The following is a 19,646-nucleotide window of genomic DNA, read 5'->3' as shown; positions in this document are numbered from 1 at the left end:
TTTTGTTTCTCTCACACACAGCAGGAAGTTACTCTTCTGCTTTTTCTTGTTATGCGGTTTCTGCCTCTGTTGCAACGACTGCGTCAAACTCCCCTCTCCTTCCTGTAACACCCGTGCCCCGCCTGTCTGTGATGAGCTCACTGTAGGAACTATGAACAATTAAATAGTGAAAACAACTTCAACAGGCGCCACTTTTCAGGTTTCAAGTTGTTCCGATTTTTTTCCCCCTAGTAACACCTGTTGTCCAGCAGAGAGTGAGGACAGTGGAGGAGATACTAGATTAGGAGGAAAGATGTTGCTCCATCAAACATCCTCACCTCAGGACCAAGACAATTGCAGTAGGCCAGTGGGTGTTCTATCCACCCGCCTAATCTCTCAGAGACGTTGAAGGACCAAGGACTCCAAGACCTGTTTTTTATTCACCTTCTCTTTTTTTGGGGAAATTCATTGGACTGCCCTACATTGGAACTAACTAGCTACGTTTTTCAGTGTGGACAGGTTTGCAGACATCTGCGTTGGAGTTTCAGTCTGTTTTGGAGTCAGGCCTATTAGCACTTCCAGATAAAAGTGTTTTTTGAACCTTTCCCCTGGATTACCTGCTCAGGTTGGTGATGGGGAATGCGGCGGGGGGAATAGAGCAGGCAGATGGCAGGGAGGCCAAGCACTCTGTGGGGTCAGGAACGGGCCTGAGTGACCCCACCCCCACCCTGCAGAAGAAGCAGCCTGCTCCCCCCAAACTGCATGTGCCCCCAGAGGACGAGCTGGAGGAGCGCTTCAGTGTGGTTCTGGTGAGTGGCAGGACAGGAGGGGAGAAACATCATGCTTACCAACACGCAGAAATACAGACACATCACACAGGACTTTAGATGCATCACACACCTACTGTATGTATTGCACTGATATCTAAAGGAACAGGTGAAATCACTCACTTAAATATGCTGGGTGCCAAATGTCTGAGAGAAAATAGATTCAGCTTCACATTTGAATTATTCTGTCAAGGTAATGCTTGTTCCTGTTAAAAAACAATGCCGTCTCTCTCACTGCAGCCAGTCATGTTAGTAAAGAGAGCTGACATTTTGTTGGCCTCAATCCCATCCAAAAGCTCACATCCTCTTTTAGATATTTTGAAATCGGCCTCTCTGCTCAGCCTGTGTTCAAATGATCTCATAGACCTTCGACTGCAGTCCTCCCTCATAGATGAACCAGAGACACCATAAGGACACAGTGCTGGATTGAGCAATAAGAGTTTGCACGAAAGAGACAACAGACTAAGACAGGAAGACAAATGTTTCTCAAATATTTCAACATGTCCTTTCCCATCATTTAACACCTATGGAGGACAACATAATGCTATCAATCCAATACTAGAAGCACGGCTGTTTCTACAGAAGAAGCAGGACATCTCAGGGGAACGAGGCCTTATCTGTAGAAACTATTAGTAAATCATGAGTAGCGCAAGCAGTTTGAATCCCACATTTAGGCACTAGATATGGAGACACACGAAAGACGTGACATCCTGGCAGTAAAACTATCTTTTCATGCACACACCTTTTATGTCTGATGCATGTAGGCTGTCTGTGCAGTGTGATAACTATTAGCTAATATGTCTGTGGTACAGACACTTATTTAGCCTAAGCCATTTCCTGCCCTCTGTCCTCTCTACCAGCCTGCTCTTTCAGCGCATGACCTGACTTCCTCTTTCTTTCAACAGTAAATGCAACCTTCTCTAGTCTAGATTTCAAACAGACCTAATACGGCACTTAGAGCACTCACACAAGCAGATATGTTTAGGTATGTGGTAATGTGTGAGAGGAGGTATTAGGTCAAAGTAATTATGTTTCTTTTTTGAGAGGAGTGTCCGGGCTCAGGGTGACAGTAAGAATGGAATAACCTGTTGAAACTGAGAACAGGACTTCCCCTCGGGTTCTAAATAGAGCCCCACAGCGGAAGTGTCATAATACCCATAAAACCTAGGGATCAAACAGCAAAATCATTTTTCCATCATTCATTTTTTCTCATAGGGAATTTTAGAAACACTTAAAATAAGCGCTGTGTTTTGTGTAGGTTTACCCTGACGTGACGCTTTGATAACCATGTAAATCTCTCACGGACAAGGTGACTTTTATCAATATATTCGGCTCTATTTACTCTCAGATTAGAAAATGCTAATTAGCATCAAAGTAGACATCATGCAAGACTAGAAATCCCAGCAAGCTCCTGCACGTCATCTCTAGCTGACACTTTTGCGAACAATTATTGTGTCAATTTAAAACTTGCACAAGAGAATTCAAATAATTATCAATTTAACGAAATGCAGGCAATTTATTAATTTTAAAATGTAGCTAACATTAGATAGTTAATCCAGAGATTCTTACCTTTGCCTCGATTTGGCGGTCTCATCCAGACCATCATGGCATTTGTAATTCTGTATGATAGGCCAATTAGCAGCTAATTAGCATTAAACTGTTTCTAAAATCCCCTATGGGAAAAAATGAATAGTGTAAAAACGATTGGAACCATTTCCTTGTTTGACTGATAAGTTTTATGGGTATTATTACTCATACTGTGGTACCCATATAGGGTCTCTAAATTGAGATATGGGTCGTTCCATTTGATTTCAATCACTTTTGACCACACCCCTTTTTATTTCAACTAAACTTTCTATACATATTTTCCTGTGGTAGAAGTGGTGAGGAAGTAACTTTTCGGACCTGAGTGCCAAAACATTTAGGAGATGGAAGAGCTCAAAGTTGACCCATTTTGCATACCCCACCCTACCATGAGAAATCCATGTCTTCTTCACTGGAAAAGATAAACAGTTGCATTTGAAATCATTTAAAAGCTTACAAACAGGGATTGTAACTATTTTATAATTTCTTGATTTATTTTTACGAGTGAATATAAACATATTTAAGAGTATGCTGTGCCTCAACCAATGGCGGGCACGACACAAACACCTCAGATTATGTCAAATAGGATCTAAGATACAACATATGCGAAAATGAAAGCATTTTTATACTGAACAAAAACGTAAACGCAACATGTAATGTTTTGGTCCCATTTCTCATGGGCTGAAATAAAAGATCCCAGAAATACGCACAAAAAGCTTATTTCTCTCATATTTTGTGCACAAATTTGTTTACATCCCTGTTAGTGAGCATGTCTTTTTTATTTATTGTTATGGCAGAAAAATCAGTATACATACAAGAAGTATACAAACAGACAATGATAACATATGCTAAGTAGAACAACAAATTATAGATTATACAAAGACCTTAAAACATACAAACAAATTGATTGTTTTAACAGCTTTTTTATTAGAAGAATGTAGAATGGTCTTAATGTACTGCCCAAATTCCTTATAGACAACACGGAGGAGTGTTTTTTTATTAGTGAATTTACATTTATGAATATGAAATTTGATTATTAGTTCAGGAAACCGAGCAGCACATTCTCCCATTAAAAAAAAACAAAAGTCATCAAGAATATAAACAATTATAAACTATGAATGTCTTGCCATAATTTCTTTACATGTAGACAATTCCAAAATAAATGCTGGTTCGTGGTACAAAACCATTCATTTTATACTGGCTCTTACACACATACTTTCACACACAAACAGAAGGTATCTTACGCACATACTGTCTCACTACCCAGCCGACAGAGATTAGGGAGACCTTGGGACCTTGAGACGTACTCGCTGGCCTCTCCCAAATCTCTAGTCAAGCCCGAATTTTGCTCATACAGTCTGTGTTTAAGATTCTATAAAGACATATTGTACAGATATATTGTTTTACCCTAATTCTGACTAAAACTACACTCACAGATATATAATTTTACTGACTACTCAATTTCATACAATTATATGATTTCAGGGTGGAATATTCTAATCATTCATTTAAACCTATAAGTTCCATTCACAGGTAGAGACCTCTTTGACATTGTTAACAAGCAGGAATTTGTGTGGTAATAACCAGACTTTTTTCTAACAGCTATTATTGACAAATGTATTCCAGTAAATTGTGAAATAAGGAATGGATACAATCTCCCTTTGAAATAAAGCACGTATAGATCTGTTGTTCTTAGGGAGCAAGGAGAAACACATTGTTCCTATTGGAGAGTCAACTGGATTAAGCGAGGGTAGGTCAAGGTGAGATCTGGTTACACCTCTAAACAACATGAGAGTTCCAGATGGAATAGCATCAAAGACTATGGCGAGGTCTCTAGGTGTAACAGGGATATTGTAATGAGAAAAAAAATTCCTCATAATTGAGTAACGGTCCTTCTGCATTAAAAAGTTGACTCGCCAGCAGGATATGATTATTTTTATTTTTTATTTTTTTATTTCACCTTTATTTAACCAGGCAGGCCAGTTGAGAACAAGTTCTCATTTACAACTGCAACCTGGCCAAGATAAAGCAAAGCAGTGCGATACAAACAACAACGCAGAGTTACACATGGAATAAACAAACATACAGTCAATAACACAATATACATTGTGTGCAAATGAGATAAAATAAGGGAGGTATGCAATAAATAGGCCATAGTGGCAAAATAATTACAATTTAGCAATTAAACACTGGTGTGATACACGTGCAGAAGATGAATGTGCAAGTAGAGATACTGGGGTGCAAAGAAGTAAAAAAAAATAATATCAGTATGGGGATGAGGTAGTTGGATAGGCTATTTACAGATGGGCTATGTACAGGTGCAGTGATCTGTGAGCTGCTCTGATAGCTGGTGCTTAAAGTTAGTGAGGGAGATATGAGTCTCCAGCTTCAGTGATTTTTACAATCCGTTCCAGTCATTGGCAGCAGAGAACTGGAAGGAAATGTGGCCAAAGGAGGAATTGGCTTTGGGGGTGACCAGTAAAATATACCTGCTGGAGGGTGTGCTATGGGTGGGTGCTGCTATGGTGACCAGTAAGTTAAGATAAGGCGGGGCTTTACTAAGCAAAGACTTATAGATGACCTGGAGCAAGTGGGTTTGGCAACAAATACGAAGCTAGGGCCAGCCAACGAGAGCATACAGGTCGCAGTGGTGGGTAGTATATGGGGCTTTGGTGACAAAACGGATGGCACTGTGATAGACTGCATCCAATTTGCTGAGTAGAGTGTTGGAGGATATTTTGTAAATGACATCGCCGAAGTCAAGGATCGGTAGGATAGTCAGTTTTACGAGGGTATATTTGGCAGCATGAGTGAAGGATGCTTTGTTGCAAAATAGGAAGCCGATTCTAGATTTAATTTTGGATTGGAGATGCTTAATGTGAGTCTGGAATGAGAGTTTACAGTCTAACCAGACACCTAGGTATTTGTAGTTGTCCACATATTCTAACTCAGAACCGTCCAGAGTAGTGATGTTGGAATGGCGGGCAGGTGCTGGTAGCGATTGGTTGAAAAGCATGCATTTATTCTTACTTGCATTTAAGAGCAGTTGGAGGCCATGGAAGGAGAGTTGTATGGCATTGAATCTCTTCTGGAGGTTAGTTAACCCAGTGTCCAAAGAAGGGCCAGAAGTATACAGAATGGTATCGTCTGTGTAGGGGTAGATCAGAGAATCACCAGCAGCAAGAGCGACATCATTGATGTATACAGAGAAAAGAGTCGGCCCGAGAATTGAACCCTGTGGAACCCCCATAGAGACTGCCAGAGGTCCGGACAACAGGCCTTTCGATTTGACACACTGAACTCTGTCTGAGAAGTAGTTGGTGAACCAGGCGAGGTAGTCATTTGAGAAACCAAGGATGTTGAGTCTGCCGATAAGAATGTGGTGATTGACAGAGTCGAAAGCCTTGGCCAGGTCTATGAATAAAGCTGCACACTATTGTATCTTATCAATGGAGGTTATGATATTGTTTAGGACCTTGAGCGTGGCTGAGGTGCACCCATGACCAGCTCGTAAACCAGATTGCATAGCTGAGAAGATACGGTGGGATTCTAAATGGTCGGTGATCTGATTGTTAACATGGCTTTCGAAGACCTTAGAAAGGCAGGGTAGGATAGATATAGGTCTGTAGCAGTTTGGGTCTAGAGTATCTCCCCCTTTGAAGAGGGGGATGACTGCGGCAGCTTTCCAATCTTTGGGGATCTCAGACGATATGAAAGAGAGGTTGAACAGGCTAGTAATGGGGGTTGCAACAATTTCGGCTGATAATTTTAGAAATAGAGGGTCCCGATTGCCTAGTCCTGCTGATTTGTAGGGGTCCAGATTTTGCAGCTCTTCCAGAACATCAGCTATCTGGATTTGGGTGAAGGAGAAATGGGGGAGGCTTGGGCAAGTTGCTGTGGGGGGTACAGAGCTGTTGACCAGGGTAGGGCCAGGTGGAAAAGCATGGCCAGCCGTAGAAAAATGCTTATTGAAATTCTCAATTATGGTGGATTTATCCGTGGTGACAGTGTTTCCTAGCCTCAGTGCAGTGGGCAGCTGGGAGGAGGTGCTCTTATTCTCCATGGACTTTACAGTGTCCCAGAACTTATCTGGAGTTTGTGCTGCAGGATGCAAATGCCTGTTTCTGTTATTAAACCAGTTCTTTAAAAAAATAAAGACTTGTTTCTATACAAAATATCCTATTGTTCCAAATGAAATACCTATGCGATGAAAAATGATGTTTATATATTAACGACCACGGTAAGAATACACATTTTGTAGGAATCTTATCAATGTTATAGTTACAAAGTAACATAAAATTGAAGCCACCAAAATGGGAGAAGATATAATGAGGGATGAAATTCCTTAAGAATTCTTTAAGAAATGTTTATCCCATTTTATCACTATTATTCAAAGTAGGAAAATCAAAGAAATTGACACCACCATATTCATATGTGTTCATAACGACAGATTTCCTAATATAATGTGTACGATTTTTCCAGACGAAGTTGAAAAGCATCTGGTCAACAGCTTTACCTATTTTGTTGTCACGATGTCGGGACTGGGCTGCATAAATAAGTCTGGAGATACCTTCAGCTTTAGAAAGCAATTCTCAACCTTTCAAGGATAAATCTCTCTGCAACCAATGGTTCAACTTCTTTTTTGTTTTTTTCCATAATAGGTATGAAATGTAATGAGCATCTTTCCTGTTGATCCTTAGATATGGTAATCCCAAAGTATGTTACTTCTTCCTTGACTGGAATATTTTATATAGAGGGTATCACACAGTCTTTAACAGCAAACAATTCACACTTATTAAGGTTTAGGCAAAGACCAGATGCTTTGGACAATATATTGATCACATCGACTGCTCTAGGAATCTGGTCAGCATCTTTCAAAAAAAGGGTGGTGTCATCTGTAAATTGACTGATGATAATATCTCTGTCAGCAATAGAGATCCCTTTTATATCGCTGGATTTAACAGAACTTGTAAGAATTTGGGTTGCAAACAGTTAGTGCGCATTTCTCCTTTGCCAAGATAACCCATCCACCTGACAGATGTGGCATATCAAGAAGCTGATTAAACAGCATGATCATTACACAGGTGCACCTTGTGCTGGTGACAAAAAAATGCCACTCTAAAAAGTGCAGTTTTGTCACACAACACAATGCCACAAGTTATGAGGGAGGGTGTAATTGGCATGCTGACTGCATGAATGTCCAACAGAGTTGTTGCCAAAGAATTGAATGTTAATTTCTCTACCATAAGCCGCCTCCAACGTCGTTATACAGAATTTGGCAGTACATCCAATCGGCTTCAAATGGAATGACACATACTCAAAAATGTGTGTGCGCGTGCGTTAATGTGTACAAGACTATATGTCTTTCTGAGTGGGTATGTGTGTATGAGTAACCTCATGTGTATGTACAGCAAATATTCACATACACATTGAGTACATTTCGTTTTCTGTTGCTAGTCTTTGTCCTTCATAATCCACCATCGGTCCCTCCCATACTGTACCCCACCCAAACCCTATAGCTATGTCCCCAGCAAAGCCCACGTTAACTGGGGCACACATGTCAAACCTCAAGGGTTTGTTAACGTGTAAAGAGGAAGCCACAAACTGTCGCTTGAGAACATTCAATTCTGCGTATCTAACCACAGTCCACACCCTTTCTTAGTAGGCCCAAGACTGCCTCAACTTAAACATCGCTCGTCTTAGATGCCTTAAATAAACAACTTTCATTAGCGGTTCGTTTGGCCGGCAACATCTATGGGGTTATTGTGTGTGTTGTGTCACATGAGAATGATGCTTACAATATATTTTTTATTTTCCCATGTTAATCAATAGGCATGACAGAGTTGAATTAGCTTCACCTGATATAAACACACCATATGTTCTTGTAGAAAGGGCCACGTGGTTCACCTGTCATAGAGACTAATAACTATTGAATCAATCAGATTAAATCCACTTCCAACTCACTCAAACAGATCCTGGCTAAACGACTACTGTATAGGCCCGCTACGCTCAATGATGAATGGAGAAGCATTATCTGTATGTGTTTGAAAATGCTCATGACTAGACCTGATACATGCTCACAAATGGTTTCCATTAGTTACCAGCAATACATGTAAACAGTGAGTCATCTCCTTGGTGTAGGATGATGATAGCATTCACTAATACCTCTGGTGGGGACATCTGTGGTTTCTGATCACATTTGAACAGCATGGCATGAACAGGAAGCGTTATGACAATGTGCACAAGAGCATTGGCAGGTTGGTAGTGAAGAAAGCATTGAAAGAAAAGTCTTATTGAAGATTATATTATTATGCAGGCACTGCTTAATTTAAGTCTACTGAGTAACATGCCATTGTAGACCGCTCAGAGTTCATTTAAATACAAGATCCCCAAAGGCCCCAGTTGTAGTCACAGTAACAGTTTCATGTCATTATTGATGTAGGTTTTTGAAGTGCACCTTATTCTATTCTCAGAGCTATATGAACTTGCCTCCAGACAAGCTGAAACTGTTGAGTCAGTATGACAATGACAAGAAGTGGGAGCTGATCTGTGATCAGGTAAGAACATTGCCTCTTGTTGGGAGCCTTACATGGGGTGATTGGTTCATGCACTAGTACATACAATGTTCTACATGATTGGGTAATGCTTTATTTCAACGGTCCGTAATAAACCATTTATTAATCATTACTCCCACATTTATAAACCATTTACTAATCATAAGTAAGGTATTTTTGCAGTCCCTAATCTAAAGCGAGCACAATTTAACCCTAACCCATACCTAACCCTAACCATAAATGGTGTGTCATCTTTTTGTAAATGCCTTATAAATGGTTTATTACCGACCGTTAAAATAAAGAGTAACTCCTGATTGTATCTGAGATTAAGTGTTCTAAAAACACAGCATACGGATATAACCGTGAAGAAAAATAAATGTGTATTGCTGTTGTCCGATTGCCGATATGTAATGTAGGTTAGAGTGCAAAAAGGTCATAAAGTCTTCTAGCAAAACAGGACACCTCTGACGGGTTCCTGTGGTAAGCACAATTTCCCTTCAGCAGGTGGGCATGGTAACAGAGTGGTTTGCGGTGCTCGTTGTCATTTGTCTTCTCACTCCCCCTCCTCCCCTCATCCCCTTCTCCTTCCTCCCTCCACTCTGTGTGGTCAGGAGAGGTTCCAGGTGAAGAACCCTCCCTCTACCTATCTGACCAAGATCAAGAGCTTCTATCAGGACCAAGGAGGAGTGACCCGCAGGGTGGGTGTTCAGTACCCCCCCCGCTCACGTTCTTAGAACTTCTAGTCATTCTCACCGTAGCCAGGGATTTTAAGAAGTAAATATGCGTGTTTTAGAACAATGGGATAACAAAATTACATCTACAGTAGTAGTATGTCTTTGCATCTAATGACAAATCCATTAAGCCAGTGATATAAGGCCAGTCTCATTAGAACAACTTCTGAACTACTGATATAAAGGTTTGTGCTTTTCCTTCATTCATAGAGCTTCTTTGTATGGTTTTGGCCTATTTCAGTTCAAGAGGCGGGTCCAGGAGTCCACCCAGGTATTGAGAGAGCTGGAGATCTCCCTCCGCACTAATCATATTGGGTGAGTGACTGGACCAGGATTAGCCTCTGCCGAGTCCCCAACAACCAGATGTTCCGGTTTTCATGGGAAATGGAAAGAGAGCCAGTGACGCAACTTCCTCTTTCGGTCGTTAATAAGGCGACACTCTATCTTAACTCCTCCTCCACATTTACTGGATTGGTTGAACAATGCAGATGAGAACCTCCCCTGACAGTTTTTTTTCTTTCTTCTTCTCGTCAAGACCAGTATGTAGGGGATCTAGTTTCAGGCTTTTCTTTTACGCCTGCTAGGTTCGGTTTGACCAGGACTGGTCCCATAGTTATCCCATCAGTCAGTACGACTGACTCAAGTGTCCTTAAAGTATTAAAGTACTATCGGGTTCTAATTCTCTCTCTATATAGCTGGGCCCAGGAGTTTCTGAATGAGGAGAACCAGGGTTTGGATGTACTGGTGGATTACCTGTCCTACGCCCAGTGTGACGCTTCGTGAGTATCCCTGCATTCTCCCCTTCTGTCGTAACACAATCCCGTACAGTATCAATGAGACATACAGTACCAGTCAAAAGTTTGGATACACCTACCCATTCAAGGGTTTTTCTTTATTTTTACTATTTTCTACATTGTAGAATAATAGTTAAGACATCAAAACTATGAAATAACACATATGGAATCATGTAGTAACCAAAAAGGTGTTAAACAAATCAAAATATATTTTAGATTTTAGATTCTTCAAAGTAGTCACCCTTTGCCTTGATGACAGCTTTGCACACTCTTGGCATTCTCTCAACCAGCTTCATGAGGAATGCTTTTCCAACAGTCTTGGAGGAGTTCTCACATATGCTGAACACTTGTTGACTACTTTTCCTTCACTCAGCAGTCCAACTCATCCCAAATCATCTCAATTGGGTTGAGATTGGGTGATTGTGGAGGCCAGGTCATCTGATGCAGCACCATCACTCTCCTTCTTGATCAAATAGCCCTTACACAGCCTGGAGGTGTGTTTTAAGTCATCGTCCTGTTGAAAAACAAATTATTGTCCCACTAAGCTCAAACAAGATGGGATAGCCCATTGTTGCAGAATGCTGTGGTAGCCATGCAGGTCAAGTGTACCTTGAATTCTAAATAAATCACAGACAGTGTCACCAGCAAAGCACCTCCACACCATCATACCTCCTCCTCCATGCTTCACGGTGGGAACCACACATGCGGAGATCATCCATTCACCTACTCTGCGTCTCACAAAAACATGGCGGTTGGAGCCAAAAATCTCAAATTTGAACTCATCAGACCAAAGGACAGATTTTCACCAGTCTAATGTCCATTGCTCGTGTTTCTTGGCCCAAGCAAGTCTCTTAGTAGTGGTTTATTTGCTGCAATTTGACCATGAAGACCTGATTCACACAGTCTCCTCTGACTAGTTAATGTTTAGATGTGTCTGTTATTTGGGCTGCAATCTGAGGTGCAGTTAACTCTAATGAACTTATCCTCTGCAGCAGAGGTAACTCTGGGACTTCCTTTCCTGTGGCAGTCCTCATGAGAACCAGTTTCATCATAGCGCTTGATGGTTTTTGCGACTGCACTTGAAGAAAAGTTCTTGACATTTTCTGTAATGACTGACCTTCATGTCTTAAAGTAATGCTGGACTGTCATTTCTATTTGCTTATTTGAGCTGTTCTTGCCATAATATGGACTTGGTATTTTACCCAATTGTGCTATCTTCTGTATACCATCCCTAACTTGTCACAACACAACTGATTGGCTCAAACGCATTGAGGAAAGAAATTCCACAAATTTACTTTTAACAAGGCACACCTGTTCATTGAAATGCATTCCAGGTGACTACCTCATAAAGCTGGTTGAGAGAATGCCGAGACTGTGCAAAGCTGTCATCAAGGCAAAGGGTGTTTCCGTTTGTGTTATTTCATAGTTATGATGTCTTCACTATTATTCTACAATGGAGAAAATAGTAAAAATTAAGAAAAGCCCTTGAATGAGTAGGTGTGTCCACACTTTTGACTGGTCCTGTAGAATTAATGTTTGATTATCTATACGTGACTATATGTTTGTGTATTTGGGAATGTGTCTATAGGTTTGACTTGGAGGGTGCTGAGAATGGGGGAACACTGTCAGAGAGAGGGAAGCCAGCGGAGAGGTCCATGGAGGACCTGAATAAGAATGCAGGAAGCTCCCCTACACACGGCATGACCAGAGCAGCCCGCGCCCTGACCGTACGGTAAGAACCATCAGCCGTTATGAGACCCAAGTCTCACCCAGCAAGCCTTAGAGACCACAGGATAAATCTCACCAAAAAATATTCTACTGCAAAGTGGGACCTTCTGACCAGGGACCACCATCTCCTCCATCCTCTCAATATCTCCTTTGCAGAATAACCTCTCTGGCCCAGAGTAGGAGAACTCAGAAGATCTCTCGATTGGCCAGTCAGAGGGACGACGTCCATGTGTGCATCATGTGTCTGCGTGCCATCATGAACTACCAGGTTTGTGTGTGTGTTGTGTGGTGTGTGGGCATGACTGTGATATGGAGTGTGAAATTGTGAAATTCCAACGCTAATTATCACTTTTTCAGTCGGGCTTCAACCAAGTTATGACTCACCCACGCTGCGTCAACGAGATCACTCTCAGTCTCAACAACAAGAACCCCAGGTATGAACACCTGTGTGTGTGATGAGTGTGTGCATGCTTGTGTATGTGTGTGTGTGTGTGTGATGTGGTATTATATTCCTGGTCTCTACAGAACCAAAGCCCTGGTGTTGGAGCTGTTGGCTGCTGTGTGTCTTGTGAGGGACGGTCATGACATCATTCTCGCCGCCTTCGACAACCTCAAGGAGGTGAAGGGATTTACCAATCTTAGCCACACTCTAGCAGACTTTCCTTTACCAATATGTACTGTATCATCTCACCTTAGCCTACTCATTCGTGTGTTCTGGGGACCAAGATTATTCTCTTCGAAGTAATCTCACGACTGATACACGACACACCCTGTCTTAGTCACACCAAGCACAGTTAGAACTCTAAAACACACACTCACACGGAGTCATCATGTTGTGACCAGTCCTCACCATACTGAAGGGCCCCTTTTATACAACTGTTATGTAGTCTGAAATGATTCAACTGATATCGACATGGTCTCCATGTTGGTGACCATCACGACCAACAATAGATTTAATGTTAGAAATGTTTAAAGCAGAAGTGGACCAATGTGATCAGCTTTCTATGAACACAAAACACGCACACTGAACCAAGTAGTAAAGCGAACACACTCGTGTGGACATCTGTTGAAGTGCACGACTGTGTTACTGAAACCAGGAACGTCCTTTTCCTCAGGTGAGCGGAGAGAAGAACCGCTTTGAGAAACTGATGGAGTACTTTAGCAATGATGACAGCAACATTGACTTCATGGTACGTGGACACACAACGGCTTTAAGTCTCCTGGCTGATGCGTTTGCATTTTACTCACAATGTAGTTCTGAAAGGTTAAAGATCAAATATGATGATCCCTCTCGTCAGGTGGCCTGCATGCAGTTCATTAACATTGTGGTGCATTCGGTGGAGAATATGAACTTCCGTGTGCACCTGCAATATGAGTTCACTCACCACGGACTGGACCAGTACCTAGAGGTAAACGCTCCATTTATCCTTCTCGTCTCATTGTTGGAAATGGAACCGTCACAACTGCAAAACCAACTCCTTAAAAAGGAAATGAAACCGCCAGGATAACGATGGTCATGTGTGTGTGTCAGTCTCTGAAGCTGACGGAGAGTGAGAAGCTGCAGGTTCAGATTCAGGCCTACCTGGACAACGTGTTTGATGTGGGGGCTCTGCTGGAGGATGCAGAGAACAGGGGCGGGGTGCTGGAGCATGTGGACGAACTGCGGGAGCACAACTCACAGGTCAGTGATACATACTGTCCACACACAGTCTCGTTCATTGAAATCACACATCTAAAAATTACACATTACTCTATGACTCCATCTGTGACCTCCGAATGTTGTGTTGTGCTGTGCTGTGTCGTGTTGTTTTTGTAGCTGAGTGCCAGGCTAGAGGAGATTGAGAGCCAGTCTGCAGAGAGGATGTCTGAACTGGAGAAACAGCTCCTCCAAGCCACCAAGGAGACAGAGCTGCTCAAGGTCTGCACTGTACAATGAACTGTGGACTGTTTACAATATAGTGTATCAGACAGAAAGGTATGTGTGTGGTTTTGTGATAATAACTTTTCCTTGCCTTTGTGTGTGTGACTGACAGGAGAGCCTGCGGGACTCCTGTTCCCAGGTCAGTTCTCTGCAGCAGAGAGAGAGGGAGAGGGAGATGAGCCAGGAGAGGGAGCGGGACAGAGAGCGTCTAAGCCAGCCCTCCTCTGAGCTGGAACTCAAGGTGCAGGAGCTGCAGGACCGAGGGCTGATCCGCCTGGGACGCACCCCCTCTGGGGCCCTAGACCTCCAGGTGGTGCCTGTCACCATCATCGAGTACGCCCCTGCCCCAGCCTCTGAGCCCATGCTCAGCTCCACTGGTCCCACTGCCCCTGGCCAAGATGTCCCTGATGCCACTCCCTCCTCAGCCATCTCTTCTGTCCCCCCTCCTCCTCCCCCTCCACCTCCTGGGCCTGGTGGACCTGCTCCCCCACCCCCTCCACCACCTCCTCCTCCTCTCCCACATGGCTCCGGTGGCCCACCTCCCCCTCCTCCCCCTCCTCCTCCCCCTCCTCGCTGTGGAGGTCCGCCCCCACCTCCTCCTCCACCCGGCCCAGGACCTCCGCCCCCACCAGGAGGCCCACCTTCTGGAGACAGCCAAGGTAAAGTGACTCTTAACTGCTTTGATTAGAGATATACAGGTAGCTGCCAAAATAAAGGAAACACCAACATCAAGTGTCTTAATAGGTCCAGAACAACTTCAATGCACTTTGGAATAAATTCTACAAGTGTCTGGAACTCTATTGGAGGGATGCGACACCATTCTTCCACGAGGAATTCCATAATTTTGCGTTTTGTTGATGTGGTGGAAAATGCTGTCTTAGAAGCCACTTCAGAATCTCCCATAAGTGTCTAATTGGGTTGAGATCTGAGACTGAAAAGCCCATGGCATATGATTTGCATTGTTCATCAACTTAATTCAGTGACCATTCATGCCCTGTAGATAGGGGCATTGTCATCATATGAGGGCATAGCCATGGTAGCCAAAATAATGGCCCGCCCAGCATTTATATATATGACCATAAGCATAATAGTAAGTTCATTGCTGAATTCAATATACTTTGTATCTTAAGTGTTTCCATTATTCTGGCAGTTACATGTGTATATCAGTGGAGGCTGCCGAGGGGAGGACAGCTCATAATAAAGTCTGGAACTGAGCGAATGGAATGGCATCAAACATGTGGAAACCACGTGCTTGATGTATTTGATACCATTCCACCTATTCCGCTCCAGCAGAGATTAGAAAATTGAGAGGGGACATCATGAATATAGAGGAGAGATTAAAGAGATTAGGGTGTGAGAGGTCAAATAGGAGAGAGCTCTATGCTAATCAGATTGTCAGTCAATCTCATGAATTTGTATACGTCTAATTTGCTGAAGGGTAAAATGAGTGCACTGGCGATTGACAACTGTGATTGATTCTCTCTTCTACTCTCTCTCTTTCACTCAGGAGGTAAAAGCAGGAAACCCATCCAGACTAAGTTCCGGATGCCTTTGCTCAACTGGCAGGCCCTGAAGCCCAACCAGGTGACTGGCACGGTCTTCCACGAGCTGGACGACGAGCAGGTCTTAGGGGTAAGACCAAACCTCCACACAGATACTAGTGCCCACTGAACTCTACTCTTCCATTCTCCCTTCTCTCACCTTCCCTCTGACCCCCTTTTTCCACTCTTTCCTCTCCTCCCTCTTTCTACTTCTCTCTCTCTCTCTCTCTCTATAAATCTCTTCCTCCTTACCCTCCCTCCTCTCTCTCTCCCCTCCTTACCCTCCCTCTTTAACTATCTCTATGTGTGTTGTGTCAGGAGCTGAACATGGAGGCGTTTGAGGAGCAGTTTAAGACCAAGGCCCAGGGTCCTCCAGCAGCTTTGTCCACTCTTAAGGTCAAGGTGGCCCAGAAGGCCCCCAGCAAGGTCAACCTGATCGAGGGCAACAAGGCCAAGAACCTGGCCATCACGCTACGCAAGGGAGGCAGGAGCCCCGCAGACATCTGCACAGCTATAGAGACGTATGGAACTATATCTGCTCCTATTCTGTTCCTTTCCTTAGTAAACATATTTCTCTCACTCATTTAATTCCTCTATGCCTTTTTTGTTCTCTTTAATCCCTTCATTCTCTTTCTCCTCATCCCACCTTCCCCTAACACTCTTCTTTTGTCCCTTCCTTCCTATCTTACTTCTCTCCCTCCCTCCCTCCTCCTTTCCCTCCTCCTCTCCAGGTATGACCAGCAGGCGTTGGGGCTGGACTTCCTGGAGCTGCTGGAGAGGTTTGTCCCGTCAGACTATGAGTTGAAGCTCCTCCAGAACTACGAGAAGGAGGGCCGTCCGCTGGATGATCTAGCAGAGGAGGACCGCTTCATGATGCGCTTTGGGAAGATCCCCCGTCTAGCCCAGCGAATCAGCACCCTCACCTTCATGGGCAACTTCCCCGAGAGTGTCAAACGTCTGCAGCCGGTGAGTCAGTTGCTCAGGAGAGACAATGAAATTGTATCTGTACGACAATGACTTTCTTTAGAATCTGATACTGTAGTCATTCATAATCTCACCTACAGCAACTGAACTCCATGATCACAGCATCCATGTCCATTAAGTCCTCGGCCAAGCTGAAGAAGATGTTAGAGGTGAGTGGAGGGTGTCCGTCACTGCTAACCTCCAATCAGAGAGCCTCTTTAAACAGGCCTGCACTGTCTATGTAACACATTCTGCATCTGGCTCCTCTCCAGATCATCCTAGCCTTTGGGAACTACATGAACAGCAGTAAGAGGGGTGCAGCCTATGGGTTCCGCCTGCAGAGTCTGGACCTGGTGAGTACCCCTCTGCTCTTGAGGCAAAATTCTTTCCCTTGTTTAACATTAATAGAATCATCACTAAGGTAGAGATTAACTGGCTTGAAATAGTATGGATTAAACTCTATAACGATAAATACGTCGCTATTAGCTAAAGCAAGGTTTTGGACTGTTGAGGGCGCTATGGTATCGTGACAGGCAGGCCAGTCCATCTTTGGGAGATGACTCCATCAGTTCCTCTCTTTGTCTCTGTCCTGTCAGCTGCTGGACACCAAGTCTACTGACCGGTCCCAGACCCTGCTACACTTCATATCCAGCATCGTCCAGGAGAAATACCCCGAGCTCAACAACTTCCACACTGAGCTGCACTTTGTGGATAAGGCTGGCCTGGGTACGGGAACGCAATCATCAGTTACACACACACACACACGCACGCACACACACACACACACACACACACACACACACACACACACACACACACACACACACACACACACACACACACACACACACACACACACACACACACACACACACACACACACACACACACACACACACACAGCCCTTCATAGTGAGAATATCTGACCCCCTGTTTCTCTCTGTGTTTGTGTGTTTCAGTGTCTCTGGACAGTATTCTTCAGGATATCCGCTCTCTGGAGAGAGGAATGGAACTGACCAAGAAGGAGTTCCTGGTGCAGGAAGACAACACAGTGCTGAAGGACTTTGTCAAGACAAACAGTGAATTACTGGACTCATTACTCAAAGACAGCAAGACCGCTCAGGTTGGAATTCCATAACATTTGAACTTAATAGACACATCCAACACACATAATTCCACAGAAGATGTTCAATGCATATTTTAGTGTGAGCGTCATCTCTCCTCCTCTTCCTCTCTCACCTCCTCCACTAGGAGGCGTATGGCTCGGTGGTGGAGTATTTTGGAGAGAACCCCAAGACCACACAACCCTCCATGTTTTTCCCTCCGTTTGTCCGCTTCATGAAGGCCTATAAGGTGAGGTGGTGCCCCCGTAATGGGAAAGGATAAGGAAAGAGCTCATTATGTTTAACTTGTGTCTATCGTGGGTGCATTTTGTATTTATATGCATGTTTGTTAAAGGGGCAGTGCAGTCAAAAACGTGAATTTCCTGTTTTATATATATTTCCACACTGTGAGGTTTGAATAATACTGTGAAATTGTGAAAATTATGATAATGCACTTTTGGTGTAAGAGCTGTTTGGCTGGGTGGGGTGTTTTTTTTGGACCACCTGGTAAGTTAATAGACCAATAACAAAGAAAGTTTGCCCTCCTCAAATCCTCCTCAAGGGACTTAAATGTTGCTCAGAAATGATTTGATATTGAGATTAAACGGCTGCGTTGGGCCTCTAATGACCGGTTTTTGTGTGTGTGTCCCACACAGCAAGCAGAGAAGGATAATGAACAGAAGAAGAGACTGGAGGCCCAGAGCAGTGAGAACCAAGCAGAGTCTCCCTCCCCTAGAAAGAAAGAGGCTGCAGGACACAAGGTAGGACAACAGACTATAGACCCATACCAACTCAATCCACCACAGTCTCTACATTCCATGTAGCCAGTTATAGAAGGAGGTGGAGTACTGTCGTTTTGTAGCTTCCCCTATGACTGATCGACCAGTGACTAGTCATTCTAGTGTGGTCCATACTACATATGCCAGTGTGTCAGCTTTACCCTTTGACCCCTGCCAGTCTCCCATGATGCCCAAGATGGACCTGATAGCGGAGCTGAAGAAGAGGCAGGTGAAGCCTCAGGTGAAGGATGGGGCCCTGGAGGACATCATCACAGGTATGACAAACCACTACGGCTAGAATACGTTATGCACTATAGTCTTACATTGTAGTTTATGATCTATAAAACAGAGTTAAGAACGCTTATAGTCAATGCCATAGCACATTATAAGTGGGCTATATAAATACATGAATGCTTTATATGTATGTTAATCATGAAGCGTTACCACACTTTTCCCCGGTACAATCGGAGATCGATATCCCTTGCTAAGTTCCAGTGGTTGTGTCTATGTGCTTTGTCCCAGACCTGAGGAACTCACCGTTCAGAGCAACAGATGGACGGAGACCAGCACAGCGTCAAGACACCTGAACAACCCCAGCCCCGAGACCCCACAACTCCACTGAGATGACTGTACACACTCAATGTCAAAGTGTGTGCATACACAGAACACAAATACATACCTGTACTGTACATACACAATACACCAACATTAGTACTGAAGATTATATGGCCTTTTACCTAACAATACACATTTAAACAACAGTATGAATTGACTCTGTAAATAGAACAGAGTTTAAGCTATACGTCAAGAGCAAATGTGTAACATAGAAATACATTGGTGCGTTTTTATCCATTTAGCTTTTTAAAATATCTTTGAATGTTTTGTTTTCCCGTTCATCTTTGAATGAGTACATTTAGAAAATAAAAAAAACAAGATTCACATTACTGCACTACTCTAAATTCATGACTCAAGTACTTGCTTACCCTAGAGTGGGTCCGTGACCTGCCAAGCCATTAGAAAGTCTATCTGCCCTGTAATCACATCAGTGTCCACGTTATGTTGGCACATGAGACATCCTCCTAGCCCCAGGGAAGATGAGCGGAGAGAGCATTCCATACCCAGTTGACAATACCACAATGACC

General features: G+C 43.4%; 1 protein-coding gene across 1 annotated transcript; it reads left to right on the top strand.

The window, feature by feature from the left end:
• Positions 1–106: 106 nt before the first annotated feature.
• On the top strand, positions 107–19,448 carry LOC135555694 (formin-like protein 1). Its single transcript, XM_064988364.1, has 25 exons — positions 107–788; positions 8,864–8,947; positions 9,556–9,642; positions 9,917–9,990; positions 10,371–10,454; positions 12,058–12,201; positions 12,354–12,465; positions 12,555–12,631; positions 12,723–12,816; positions 13,313–13,387; positions 13,496–13,606; positions 13,729–13,878; positions 14,014–14,115; positions 14,231–14,777; positions 15,626–15,750; positions 15,978–16,180; positions 16,391–16,625; positions 16,724–16,792; positions 16,895–16,975; positions 17,219–17,348; positions 17,582–17,745; positions 17,874–17,975; positions 18,382–18,486; positions 18,683–18,779; positions 19,027–19,448. The coding sequence occupies exons 1-25, from the start codon at positions 612–614 to the stop codon at positions 19,089–19,091; spliced, it is 3,294 nt and encodes a 1,097-aa protein (XP_064844436.1). The 5' UTR covers positions 107–611; the 3' UTR covers positions 19,092–19,448.
• Positions 19,449–19,646: the final 198 nt, after the last annotated feature.

Source organism: Oncorhynchus masou, chromosome 15 (genome assembly GCF_036934945.1).
Source record: "Oncorhynchus masou masou isolate Uvic2021 chromosome 15, UVic_Omas_1.1, whole genome shotgun sequence".
Classification (NCBI taxonomy): Eukaryota; Metazoa; Chordata; class Actinopteri; order Salmoniformes; family Salmonidae; genus Oncorhynchus; species Oncorhynchus masou.
Note: the sequence above shows the minus strand (reverse complement) of the source record. Positions and strands in the feature narration are given on the sequence as shown.

Bases quoted from the DNA above. Each gene is read 5' to 3' on its own strand.
- LOC135555694 (XM_064988364.1), top strand. From the start codon at position 612: ATGGGGAATGCGGCGGGGGGAATAGAGCAGGCAGATGGCAGGGAGGCC. The intron at 13,607-13,728 runs GTAAACGCTCCA...TGTGTGTGTCAG, and splicing joins GACTGGACCAGTACCTAGAG to TCTCTGAAGCTGACGGAGAG. The intron at 13,879-14,013 runs GTCAGTGATACA...TTGTTTTTGTAG, and splicing joins TGCGGGAGCACAACTCACAG to CTGAGTGCCAGGCTAGAGGA.